The 13,749-nt window shown below is 53.7% G+C and overlaps 1 protein-coding gene across 1 annotated transcript; it reads right to left on the minus strand.

Moving 5' to 3' along the window:
* Positions 1-543: 543 nt before the first annotated feature.
* Positions 544-11,884, minus strand: LOC144678554 (nuclear receptor ROR-alpha A-like; the record flags this gene model as incomplete). The annotated part of the gene is made up of 5 exons (XM_078538304.1): positions 544-654; positions 3,189-3,296; positions 4,235-4,367; positions 6,924-7,045; positions 11,504-11,884. Coding segments are annotated over 5 exons (855 nt in total), but the record flags the coding sequence as incomplete, so codon positions are not given.
* Positions 11,885-13,749: the final 1,865 nt, after the last annotated feature.

Here is a 13,749-nt window from a genome sequence, read left to right on the forward strand (position 1 = left end):
TCCCAACTCAGGTTGGCGGTTGGAGGGGGTCAATCGCGTGACCTCCTAACCTGCCGCATACTCTCCCGCCATTGGTCGCTCGACCTGCCAGTCTTGGCGATGCCTTTCCGGGCAGCCAATCAGGATGGCCGATAGGTTCCTTATTACCTAATCGAATGGTGAATGGTCTGTTCTGGTCACGACTCTGATATTTAATAAGAAGCGAGAAGTGTTTTAGTTTAAGGAGCAGTTGTTTGCCCCCATGTTGCTCGCAGCAGTGTCCTGGGGCTGAATCTGTAATTGCTGGTGACTCCAGGCCAGGTCTGGAGGTTGGCAACCTCTAAACTCTTTCGAGTTATCAACAGATCGCATGTAACTCTTTCGAGTACAATCACAGTTCCTGGTTTCCGGGAGTGGGACATGAACCCACAACCCTCTGACTCAAAGGCGAGGGTGCTATGAACTGAGCCACAGCTGACACCTCTTGGCAACCTCTAACCCTCTCCTCCCACCCACCCCCACCCCCTCCGCCCGCTTAGCCCTCTGTGGTTCATGGAGCCCTACCTGAGGATATGAGCACCATTGCGGAGAAGAGTGCCAGCTCGGGCTCAGAGAGGCGCAGTGAACACATGCCGTGCGAAAACTCAAACACAGAGCTGGTCAAATCTTCACAGCCTAACAGCGAGAGAGAAAAAAAAATAGCATTCAGAGCTCCCGTCGTGTTTCAGAGGGATTAACTCACCCTGCGATGCAGCAGACGGAGAGAGAGAGATTGAGAAAGATGGAGAGATATCGAGGGAAAGATACGAGCAGGGAGACAGCAAAAGCATAGAGCAAGAGAGAGAGAGACAGAGAGAGAGACAGAGAGAGAGAGGCAGAGAGACAGAGAGAGAGAGTGAGAGAGACAGAGAGTGAGAGAGACAGAGTGAGAGGGAGACAGAGAGTGAGAGACAGAGAGTGAGAGAGACAGAGAATGAGAGAGACAGAGAGTGAGAGAGACAGAGAGTGAGAGAGACAGAGAATGAGAGAGGGAGAGAGACAGAGAGGGAGAGAGACAGAGAGGGAGAGAGACAGAGAGGGAGACAGAGAGTGAGAGAGACAGAGAGTGAGAGAGACAGAGAGGGAGACAGAGAGTGAGAGAGACAGAGAGGGAGACAGAGAGTGAGAGAGACAGAGAGAGGGAGACAGAGAGTCAGAGAGAGAGGGAGACAGTGAGAGAGACAGAGAGGGAGACAGAGAGTGAGAGAGAGAGAGAGACAGGGAGAGAGGGAGACAGAGAGTGAGAGAGACAGAGAGGGAGACAGAGAGTGAGAGAGACAGAGAGGAGACAGAGAGTGAGAGAGAGAGAGGGAGACAGAGAGTGAGAGAGACAGAGAGAGGGAGACAGAGAGTGAGAGAGACAGAGAGGGAGACAGAGAGAGAGGGAGACAGAGAGTGAGAGAGACAGAGAGGGAGACAGAGAGTGAGAGAGACAGAGAGAGAGGGAGACAGAGAGTGAGAGAGACAGAGAGAGAGGGAGACAGAGAGAGAGAGACAGAGAGTGGAGACAGAGAGTGAGAGAGACAGAGAGTGAGAGAGACAGAGAGGGAGACAGAGAGAGAGAGGGAGACAGAGAGAGAGAGAGGGAGACAGAGAGTGAGAGAGACAGAGAGTGAGAGAGACAGAGAGGGAGACAGAGAGAGAGGGAGACAGAGAGTGAGAGAGACAGAGAGAGAGACAGAGAGTGAGAGAGGCAAAGAGAGTGAGAGAGACAGAGAATGAGAGAGGCAAAGAGTGAGAGAGGCAGAGAGTGAGAGAGACAGAGAGTGAGAGAGACAGAGAATGAGAGAGACAGAGAATGAGAGAGGCAGAGAGTGAAAGAGACAGAGAGTGAGAGAGACAGAGAGTCAGAGAGAGAGAGAGACAGAGAAAGAGTGAGAGAGACAGAATGACAGAGACAGAGCAAGAGAGGGGGAGAGAGAGAGAGAACAAGAGACACAGAACAAGAGAGAATCAGATTCTTAAAGCATTGGGGAAACCATTCGGCCCATCGTGCCTGTGCTGGCTCTTTGAAAGATCTATCCAATTATTCCCACTCCCCCCTGCTCTTTCCCCCCACATTCCTGCAAATTTTTCCCCTTCGAGTATTTATCCGATTCCCCCCCTTTTGAAAGTTCCTATTGAATCTGCTTCCACCGCCCTTTCAGGCAGCGCCTTCCAGATCACAACAACTCGCTGTGTAAAAAAAATATATTCTCCTCATCTCCCCCTCTGGTTCTTTCCCCGATTCTCTTCAATCTGTATCCCCCTCTGGTTACCGACCCTCCTGCCCAGTGGAAACAGAGAGTGACAGAGAGAGAGACAGATAGAGCAAGGGAGAGGGGAAGGGAGAGAGAAGGTTAGGCAGAGAGAGAGAGAGAGAGAGGGAGACAGATGAAAAGAGAGTGATAGGGAGACAGAGACCGACAGCAAAAGAGAGAGAGAGAGAGAGACAATCAAGAATGAGAAAAGCCGACAGAAAAGAGAAAGACAGAGAGCGACACAGAGTTAGGGAGTGAGAGAGGCAGAGAGAGAAGGAGACAGGGAGATAGGGAGAAGAGAGAGATGGAGAGAGACAGAATAATATGGAGACAGTGAGAGACTGAGGGTGCAAGACAGAGTGAAAGACAGCGAGAGGGTGAGAGAGAGAGAGAGAGCAAGACAGAGAGAGAGCAAGACAGAGAGAAATACAGCGAGAGAGAGAGAGAAGGAGAGAGAGCAAGACAGAGAAAGACAACGAGAGAGAGAGAAAGAGCAAGACAGAGAAAGACAACGAGAGAGAGAGAAAAAGCAAGACAGAGAAAGACAACGAGAGAGAGAGAGAGCAAGACAGAGAAAGACAGAGAGAGAGAGAGCAAGACAGAGAAAGACAACGAGAGAGAGAGAGAGAAAGAGAGAGAGCAAGACAGAAAGACAACGAGAGAGAGAGAGAGCAAGACAGAGAGAAAGACAGCGAGAGAGAGAGAGAGAGCTGGAGAAAGAGAGAAAAGCAGAGCAGCCAAAGAAAGAATCGAGAAACAGAGAGAGAGAGAGGAAGAGGTTCAGAGAGAGGTGAGAGATGTACGGTTTGAGCCAAGCTCCAGAATCCCAGTCCCTCTCCCTCTGGAATATCCCAGTCCCTCTCCCTCTGGAATATTCAGTGGGAGTCTGGAAGCTGGGATCGATACCCGAGAGGGAGAGGTTTTCCTTACCTAGAGCGTGGAAGAGCTCAGGCCCCGCGTACTTCCCCTCGAAGAAGACTGTGTTGTTGCCGGGATTAAAGGCTTGGCACATTCGCAGAAGCACCACCTCCAGGGAGCCTACACCAGGAGAGAGGCAGAGCAAGACGTTAGTGACCCGGCGAGGCTGTGGCCTTTGCCTCAGAGTCAGGGGGCCCTCCCTACCTGCTGGGTTCCCCCCAGGAATATAATTACCCCCCTTTCCCCATCCCGGAGTCAACTAAAATATTTAATCCAATCCCGGCCTCTTGCCCATTCCCCCGATTCCCCATCGCTCCACCATTGGCGGCCGTGCCTTCAGCTGCCTGGGGGGGGGCCCTGAGCTCTGGAATTCCCTCCCTAAACCTCTCCACCCCTCTCTCTCTCTCTGTCTCTCCTCCTTTAAGATTTACCTATTTTCTCCGCCTACTCCTAATATCTCCGCATTTTTGTTTGGTAACGTTCCTGTGAAGCACCTTGGCGAATTCCGTTAGAATCATTCAGCTCAGGGGAGGCCATTCAGCCCATCGAGCCAGTGCTGGCCCTTTGAAAGGTCTATCCAATTAGTCCCCACTGCCCCCCCCCTCCCTGCTCTTTCCCCCCACAGCCCCTGCAAATGTTTCCCCTTTGAATATTTATCCGATTCCCCCCCTTTTGAAAGTTCCTATTGAATCTGCTTCCACCGCCCTTTCAGGCAGCGCCTTCCAGATCACAACAACTCGCTGTGTAAATAAAAAACAAATTCTCCCCATCTCCCCCCCTGGTTCTTTCCCCGATTCTCTTCAATCTGTGTCCCCCTCTGGTTACCGACCCTCCTGCCCAGTGGAAACAGTTTCTCCTTATTTACCCCTTCCTGATTCCGAACGCCTCGATTCAATCTCCCCCTTAACCTTCTCCGCTCTGAGGAGAACGATCCCAGCTTCTCCCAGTCTCTCCCACACGGACTGAAGTCCCTCATCCCGGGTCCCATTCGGGGGTAAATCTCCCTCCCGCGGCCTCTCCCTGGGTTTAAGAGGCTCGTAGCTAAGCTCAGCTCTTACCTGCTTTGAGTAGCACGATCTGGTCATTCTGACACAGCTCCATGAACCCCTCGATCCGTTTGGCGAACTCCACCACGTACTGGATGGTGTCGGTGATGCTGTGGGCGCACTTTTGCCACATCTCCTCCGTGGACTGGCGTCGGGGCGGGGCAAGTGGGAAGGGAAGGAAGGTGGGAAGAGAAGAGTGAATTGAGCGATAACGCAAATTTAAAGAGCTAAGCAAGGCCTCGTGGAGGGAGAGGAGGATGAGGCGGCGGCAGGGGGGGAACCGGTTAAGGACTTGAGCCCGGAATGATCCCCACGCGGGTCGGATTGGATCGGGGTCGTGAGGGGGTTTTGGGGCGGGAGCCGGCAGGGAGGAACCGCTCCCCTTGGCGGAGGGATCGAGAACCAAGAGAGGGCGCCGACTCGAGGTTGGGGGGGGGGGGGTTGGCGAAAGAAGCGACGGAGACGGAAGGGGAACCCGGTGTTCGTGCAAGGATCTGCGATGAGCTGCCTGAGAGGGTGGGGGAGGAGGCAGGGTCCATCCAGGCATCCAGAAAGGGAATTGGGCAGTTCCTTGGAAAGGACCAAATGCAGAACTACAGAAAAAGTGTGGGCAAGTAGGACTAGATGTGCCGCTCTGTGCCTAGAGCTAGCACAGGTACAACGGGCTGAATGGCCTCCATTGGTGCTTCATCCATTCTAACAATTCTAGTTCTTCACTCGATTAGGCCTCCCCCTTAACCTTCTCCGCTCTAAGGAGAACAGTCCCAGCTTCTCCCAGTCTCGCCCACATGAACTGCAGTCCCTCACCCCTGGTCCCTCCCACCCCCTTTCCACGGCTTTTGTTTTCCTCGGTTAAAAGTCGTAAATAGGGGCTTTGAGGGGCAAGAGGGCACATTGCCATGGGGGTGGTCAACAGGAACCCGGGAACAGTTTTTTTTCAGTCGGAGCATTCCCAGCGTGAGGGAGGAGGACAGAAAACTAGGGCCGGGTTTGGTAAAGGATGCGATAGACTTCCCTTTAAAACCGCAGGGGCGGGGCACTGAGATGGGGGAAGTGGAGGGTTATTAGTTCCAGGAAGGGGACGGTAGATGGGTGACAGGTCTTTTTGCAGGAGATCCCATCGATTTTGGGCGGGCTGGGCAGGGAATGTCTATATTCTGCCACCTAGGGTGTGGGAGACAGGCCGGTTGGATCTGGGCGCCACTGTGTAACCTCCGACGTTTGATAGCCCACGAATTTCAATGCTGAGGAAGTGTGACAAACTACAAAAGAGACTCGATTGTGCCTGAAAAGAGAGGCATGTCGCCAAACCTTTCCTTCTTGCACTCACCAGGACAAATGCAAGAATGCCAAATTTCGCGCCATCACAACAATTTATACTAGAGGAGAAAAGGGTGCCGATGGGTTGGCAAGTCAACTCTAGTAGCTACACTAACAGCCAATGAGAGATGATCAGTCAAGTTCGTATATGGCTCAGTTACGCTTGATGGAAGTGACATACATTCGTACACAGGGACCCATCCTCTGCAAACAAAAGGAACATGTTCAAGCCCCTTGAGCACTTTTCGATTTACCTGAGAGCACGGGGAGCTTTAGTTCCCCATCACTCTCCCCACGGCTCATCCAATCGCGCCTCTCAAAAGGGAATTGGATAATTATTGGGAGAGAAAGAAAAAAATGCAGGGCCATTTAGCCCATCGTATCCATGCTGGCTCACTACACGAGCAACTCGCCTAGTCCTACTTCGCTGCCTTTTTGCCCTTCCAATAATTATCCAATTCTCTTTTTGAAACACTGGGATTCATTTCGAGAGGGGTAGAATTGAAAAGCGGAGAAGTGGGGTTAAAGGCGTGTCGAGCATTGGTTAGGCCACACTCGGAGTGACCGTGAACAGTTCCGGTCTCTGTGTTATGGAAAGGATTTAGGGACCCCGGAGAAGGTGCAAAAAAAGGACGATACCAGAACTGAGAGTTTGTAACTATAAGGGAAGATTGAACAGACTGGAGCTCTCCGCTAGAAAAGAGGAGGCTGAGGGGGGGTGAACTGATCGAGGTCTTTAAAATCCTGAATGGGTTTCGATAGGGTCGATGTAGGGAAGATGTTTCCCCTTCTGGGGGATGAGACCAGAACTAAGGGGGAGTGGGCATCAATATGAGACGGTCACTAATAAATCCGATGGGGAATTCAGGAGAAACTTCTTTATCCAGAGAGCAGGGAGAATGTGGGACTCGCTCCCACGGGGAGTGGGGGGAATGTGGGACTCGCTCCCACGGGGAGCGGGGAGAATGTGGGACTCGCTCCCACGGGGAGTGGGGAGAATGTGGGACTCGCTCCCACGGGGAGTGGGGAGAATGTGGGACTCGCTCCCACGGGGAGCGGGGAGAATGTGGGACTCGCTCCCACAGGGAGCGGGGAGAATGTGGGACTCGCTCCCACAGCGAGTGGGGAGAATGTGGGTCTCGCTCCCACGGAGAGTGGACGAGGTGAATCGCGGAGATGGATTGAAGGGGGTGGAAGCTGGATAAACACACGAGGGAGAAAGGAATAGAAGGGTATGGGGATGGGGGGAGATGAAGAGGGAGGGTGGGAGGAGGCGGGTGTGGAGCAGAAACACCAGCACGGAGCAGAGGGGCCGAATGGCCTGTTCCTGTGCTTATCCTTAAGAGCGGCCTAACCCCGGTGATATCTATGGTTTTCTAACCTTCCTCTGGTAGGCTTCAACCTCGGTCTGTGAGAATATTTTCCAGCGCAGGGTCTGGAGCTGCTCGGGTAGGAATTGGCATGTCTCCCGATGTGACTTCACAATGTTCTGTATCACGTGGTCTGTGGGGTGGGGGGAGGATGAAAGTCCAATGTATCAGGTTAATCACTCGATTCCCCAGGCAGACACCAGACGCGCGATGTCGCTCCCCCTCAGACCGCCCCCAACCCACCTCACCTCAGTCAGGTGACACATCCCTCCCCACAAACTAGGAGGATGAACTGCAGTGTGTGGTCAGTCTGAGTCTGACCCTTTACATGGCCACTGTTAGCCCCCACCCTTGACCACCCAACCCTGCACAGTACTCGTCTCAGTACTGAATATCTCACGGTTAAGGTGGAACTTGAAGAATGCAGAAAGACACAGACTGTCACTCACAGGCGGCACAGACTGTCGCTCACAGGCGACACAGACTGTCACACAGACAGACACAGACTGTCACTCACCGACAAACACAGACTGTCACTCACAGACAGACACAGACTGTCACTCACAGATAACTAAGACTGTCATGCACAGACAGACACAGACTGTCGCTCACAGATAACACAGACTGTCACACGCAGACAGACACAGACTGTCGCTCACAGATAACACAGACTGTCACTCACAGACAGACACAGACTGTCACACACAGACAGAGACAGACTGTCACACACAGATAACACAGACTGTCACACACAGACAGAGACAGACGTCACACAGATAGACATAGACACATTTTTGGTCCAAGAAATTAAGGGGTATAGGGAGTGGGCAGGAAAGTGGAGCTGAGCTAGATCAGCCATGATCATTTGAAATGGCGGAGCAGGCTTGAGGGGCTGAATGGTCTATTCCTGTTCCTATCTTTTATGCTCACACGTACAGATACACACATGTATAGACACACACACAGATCCACATACGTTCACAGGCATGTCACAGACACACACAGACAAACACGTACAGATATACGCAAAGAAACACAGTCAGATGCATACACAGTCAGAAACACATACTCGTACACACACACACACACACACACACACACACACAGCCACATGCACACAGTCGGAAACATACAGATATACCCAAAGAAACACAGTCAGAAACACACACAGTCAGAAACACTCACACACAGACACATGCACACAGTCGGAAACATACAGATATACCCAAAGAAACACAGTCAGAAACACACACACACACACACACACACAAAATCATGACAGCAATGTGATAATGACCCAGATCATCCCAGACACTGGGGAGATCTCCCCCCTGCTCTTCTGCCAATAGCGACCGGGGTATTTTTTATATCACCGAGCGGGCAGAGAAGGGTTCAGGCTAACGTCTCATCCTGAAAGATGGCACCCATCATATTGCAGATGTGAACAATGATTCACCTGTTCGTCTCTGTCCTCACTGTCCTACACTGGCTCCTGGTCCAGCTCTGTCCCACACTGGCTCCTGGTCCAGCTCTGTCCTACACTGGCTCCTGGTCCAGCTCTGTCCTACACTGGCTCCTGGTCCAGCTCTGTCCTACACTGGCTCCTGGTCCAGTTCTGTCCTACACTGGCTCCTGGTCCAGCTCTGTCCTACACTGGCTCCTGGTCCAGTTCTGTCCTACACTGGCTCCTGGTCCAGCTCTGTCCTACACTGGCTCCTGGTCCAGTTCTGTCCTACACTGGCTCCTGGTCCAGTTCTGTCCTACACTGGCTCCTGGTCCAGTTCTGTCCTTCACTGGCTCCTGGTCCAGCTCTGTCCTACACTGGCTCCTGGTCCAGTTCTGTCCTACACTGGCTCCTGGTCCAGCTCTGTCCTACACTGGCTCCTGGTCCAGCTCTGTCCTACACTGGCTCCTGGTCCAGCTCTGTCCTACACTGGCTCCTGGTCCAGCTCTGTCCTACACTGGCTCCTGGTCCAGCTCTGTCCTACACTGGCTCCTGGTCCAGCTCTGCCCTACACTGGCTCCTGGTCCAGCAAGATCTCAAATTTCAAACATTCATTTTTGCATTGAAATCGGGGGATGCGCAAGATGCCAGAATTGGAGGAGTGCAGAGAACTCGGGGGTTTGTAGGGGCTGGAGGAGGTAACAGAGATAGGGAGGGGTGTAGGGGCTGGAGGAGGTTACAGAGATAGGGAGGGGTGTAGGGGCTGGAGGAGGTAACAGAGATAGGGAGGGGTGTAGTGGCTGATGGAGGTTACAGAGACAGGGAGGGGTGTAGGGGCTGATGTAGGTTACAGAGATAGGGAGGGGTGTAGGGACTGGAGGAGGTTACAGAGACAGGGAGGGGTGTAGGGGCTGATGGAGGTTACAGAGATAGGGAGGGGTGTAGGGACTGGAGGAGGTTACAGAGATGGGGAGGGGTGTAGGGGCTGGAGGAGGTTACAGAGATAGGGAGGGGTTTAGGGGCTGGAGGAGGTTACAGAAATAGGGAGGGGTGTAGGAGCCAGAGGAGGTTACAGATATAGGGAGAGACGTAGTGGCTGATGGAGGTTACAGAGATAGGGGGGGGTGTAGGGACTGGAGGAGGTTACAGAGATGGGGAGAGGTGTAGGGGCCGGAGGAGGTTACAGAGATAGGGAGGGGTGTAGGGGCTGGAGGGGGTTACAGAGATAGGGAGGGGTGTAAGGGCTGGAGGAGGTTACAGAGATAGGGAGGGGTGTAGGGGCTGGAGGAGGTTACAGAGATAGGGAGGGGTGTAGGGGCTGGAGGAGGTTACAGAGATAGGGAGGGGTGCAGGGGCTGGAGGAGGTTACAGAGATAGGGAGGGGTGTAGGGGCTGGAGGAGGTTACAGAGATAGGGAGGGGTGTAGGGGCTGGAGGAGGTTACAGAGATAGGGAGGGGTGTAGGGGTTGGAGGAGGTTACAGAGATAGGGAGGGGCGTAGGGGCTGGAGGAGGTTACAGAGATAGGGAGGGGTGTAGGGCGCTGGAGGAGGTTACAGAGATAGGGAGGGGTGTAGGGGCTGGAGGAGGTTACAGAGATAGGGAGGGGTGTAGGGGCTGGAGGAGGTTACAGAGATAGGGAGGGGTGTAGGGGCTGGAGGAGGTTACTGAGATAGGGAGGGGTGTAGGGGCTGGAGGAGGTTACAGAGATAGGGAGGGTTGTAGGGGCTGGAGGAGGTTACAGAGATATGGAAGGGTGTAGGGGCTGGAGGAGGTTACAGTGATAGGGAGGGGTGTAGGAGCCAGAGGAGGTTACAGATATAGGGAGAGACGTAGTGGCTGATGGAGGTTACGGAGATAGGGAGGGGTGTAGGGGGCTGGAGGAGGTTACAGAGATAGGGAGGGGTGTAGGGGCTGGAGGAGGTTACAGAGATAGGGAGGGGTGTAGGGGCTGGAGGAGGTTACTGAGATAGGGATGGGACAAGGTGGGATTTGAAAACGTTAATAAGTAGTTTAAAATGGAGGCTATTACACGGTTCAGATCGGGACTCTGCAGCCACAGAGGGACAGCAGAAGGAAATTCCATCGTAATTTTCAAAAGGGAATTGGATAAATAATTGTAAACGATTTCAAGCCACTGGGAAAGAATCTGCACGGACCTGATGGGCCAAATGGCCTCCTTCTGTTCAGCACTAATCTATGATTCTATTCCATGATCATTCTCTCACTCTTTCTCGCTATCTATCTCTCTCTCTCTTTCTTTTGTCTCTCTCTCTCTCTTTCTGATTGTTCCCTTACAGTCACTGCTGGTCCAGGAGGTCATGTCGGTCAGTGAGCTCAGGGGTGTAGGGGGATGGGACTTGGCATGAGACAGGTCACAGGGCCAGCTGGGGAGTAGTGGGTTTTATTCTTTCACGGGACGTGGGCATCCCTGGCCGGGCCCAGCATTTATTACCCATCCCTAATTGCCCCCTTGAGAAGGTGGTGTGTGAGCTGCCTTCTTGAGCCGCTGCAGTCCCTGTGGTGTAGGTACACCCACCGTGCTGTTAGGGAGGGAGTTCCAGGATTTTGACGCAGCGACAGTGAAGGAACGGCCGATATATTTCCAAGTCAGGGTGGTGAGTGGCTCGGAGGGGAACTTCCAGGTGGTGGTGTTCCCCATGTGTCTGCTGCCCTTGTCCTTCTAGGTGGTAGAGGTCGTGGGTTTGGAAGGTGCTGTCGAAGGAGCCTTGGTGAGTTGCTGCAGTGCATCTTGTAGATGGTACACACACTGCTGCTACTGTGCGTCGGTGGTGGAGGGAGTGAATGTTTGTGGATGTGTTGCCGATCAAGCGGGGCTGCTTTGTCCTGGATGGTGTTGAGCTTCTTGAGTGTTGTGGGAGCTGCACTCATCCAGGCAAGTGGGGAGTATTCCATCACACTCCTGACTTGTGCCTTGTAGATGGTGGACAGGCTTTGGGGAGTCAGGAGGTGAGTTACTCTCCGCAGAATTCCCAGCCTCTGACCTGCTCTTGTAGCCACAGTATTTATATGGCTGATCCAGTTCAGTTTCTGGTCAATGGTAACCCCCAGGACGTTGATAGTGGGGGGATTTTCGGTGGTGGGGTGGAGGGGGGGCGTGCCATCGGATCCCGCGGCGAGTTACTCACCGAGCTGTGTGCCGGAGGGCGGTGCTGAGCCGTGGAGCCGGGCGAAGCCGGGCCGCAGGATGAAGTCCCCGGACCCCGGGTTGGGGGCGAGGGGACGGTGCTTCACGTCGCTCGGCTGTAGCCCCTGCTGACCCGGGGAGGAGCCCGCTTCCCCGGGGCCGTAGCCCTGACCCCCGAGCCCCGGCTTGCCTGCGCCGGGGCTGTGCCAGGCGGGGAAGGGGTCCTGGGCGGGCTTGGCCGGTCCCTGGGCGGAGGCAGCGGGGGCGTAGGCCTGAACCGCAGCCTCGGCCTTGCCTGGCTGCTGCTGCTGCATCCGGTGCTTCTGTACCTCAGCGTGGAGGCTGTCTCTCTGCTTCTTTGACATGCGCCCAAACTTCACGGCTTCAAAACAAAAGATTAGAAGGAGTTAGTCATTTAGACAGGATCTCACGCCAGGCTGGTAGGCCGAGATTGTTTTAAAAATCCATTTATGGGGCGCGGGCGTCGCTGGCTGGGCCAGAATTGATTGCCCGTCCCTAATTGCCCCCTTGAGATGCCAAGGCTCAGCCCTCAATTGTCAAATCCTGACTTCACCCCTCCTCCTCCCACCACCACCACCACCCTTCACATTTGGAAATGTCCAGGCTTCACTTGAGGCCTTTTTGTGCCAGGCCCCAAGCCTTCCAATCGTGCAATTTTCATCTGGTTTTCAAACATGCCCCACCTCCTTTTTCTCGCCCCCCCCATCCCCGCTCACTCGACTGATACCTGGGATGTGGGTGGGTAGTTGTTTTACAAGGGAAGGTTGGACACACTTGGCGTAGGGATCTGGGTGTCCCGGTACATGAGTTGCATGAAGTTACTATGCAGGCACAGCGAGTGGTCAGGAAGGCGAGTGGGATGTTGGTGTTTATTGAGAGGGGGGAGGGGGGGTGGGATATAAAAGAGGGGGAAGTTTCGCTGCAGCTGTACAGGGCCTTGGTGAGACCACATCTGGAGCACCGTGTACAGTTTTGGTCTCCTTATTTGAAAATTTGCATTAGAAGCAACTCAGAGTCGGCTCACTTGACTCTTTCCTGGGAGGAAGGGGGTTTGTCTTATGAGGAAGGGTTGAGCGGGTTGGGCCTGTACCCATTGGAGTTTAGAAGAATGGGAGGTGATCTTATTGAAACATATAAGATCCTGAGGGGATTTGAGAGGGTGGACACGGGGAGGATGTATCCACTTGTGGGAGAGACTAGAACCAGGGGACAGAGTTTAAGAATAAGAGGTCTACCGTTTAAGACGGAGGTGAGGAGAAATTTTCTCTGAGAGGCTCATTAGTTTGTGGAGTTCTCTTCCCCGGAGAGCAGTGGAGGCTGCAGGTCATTGAATATATTCAAAGCCGAGTTAGACAGATTTTCGATTGACAAGGGAGTCGAGGGTTATGGGGCGCAGTAGAGTTGAGACATAACCAGATCAGCCATGATCTTATTGAATGATGGAGCAGGCTCAAAGGGCTGAATGGCCTCCTTCTGCTCCTAAGTCCTATGTTCCTAGGCTGGGCCTGTACCTGTTGGGGTTTAAGAGACTGAGGGGTGATCTTATGAGATTCTGAGGGGGGTTTGACAGGGTGGATGTGGAGAGGACGTCTCCCCTTGTGGGAGAATCTAGAACGAGGGGGTCACAGTTTAAAGATTAGGGAGTCTCCCACTTAAGACGGGGATGAGGAGGAATTTCTCCTCTCAGAGGGTGGTCAGTCTGAGGAATTCTCCCCCCCGCCACAGAGAGCGGTGGATGCCGGGTCAGTGAATATATTCAAGGCCGAGGTAGATAGATTCTCGACTAACGAAGGGGGTCAAAGGTTATCGAGGGCCAGAATCGGATCGGCCATGGTCTTATTGACTGGAGGAGCAGGCTCGAGGGGCCGAGTGGCCTAACTCCTGCCCCTGATTTGCATGATCTTCTCTAAAGCTGTCAAGTGATGACCGATTTACAGCGTTTCAGTGCCAGGAGCCACCTTGGTTAGGGGGGATGCCAACCGGTGGGCCGCACTCCTGCTGGTCTCCCCTGCCTCCAGCCTAGAGAGTTGGCAGCCCCTAAATGTCCCCATGTCCTGCGAAGCCCAGCCCAGCAGATTGCCCCTTCTCCAAGGGAAGCTAAGGCCTGCTTGTTGCTGAGGAGGCTCAGTTCCGGACTCTTAGGGTCCCGGCTCTGGCCGGTCTTGCCAAACGGAGGACCCCGACCCCCAGCCTGAAATTCTACCTCGACGAGCCGCAGGATACCCC

This window comes from Cetorhinus maximus, unplaced genomic scaffold (genome assembly GCF_964194155.1).
Source record: "Cetorhinus maximus unplaced genomic scaffold, sCetMax3.hap1.1 HAP1_SCAFFOLD_4619, whole genome shotgun sequence".
Classification (NCBI taxonomy): domain Eukaryota; kingdom Metazoa; phylum Chordata; class Chondrichthyes; order Lamniformes; family Cetorhinidae; genus Cetorhinus; species Cetorhinus maximus.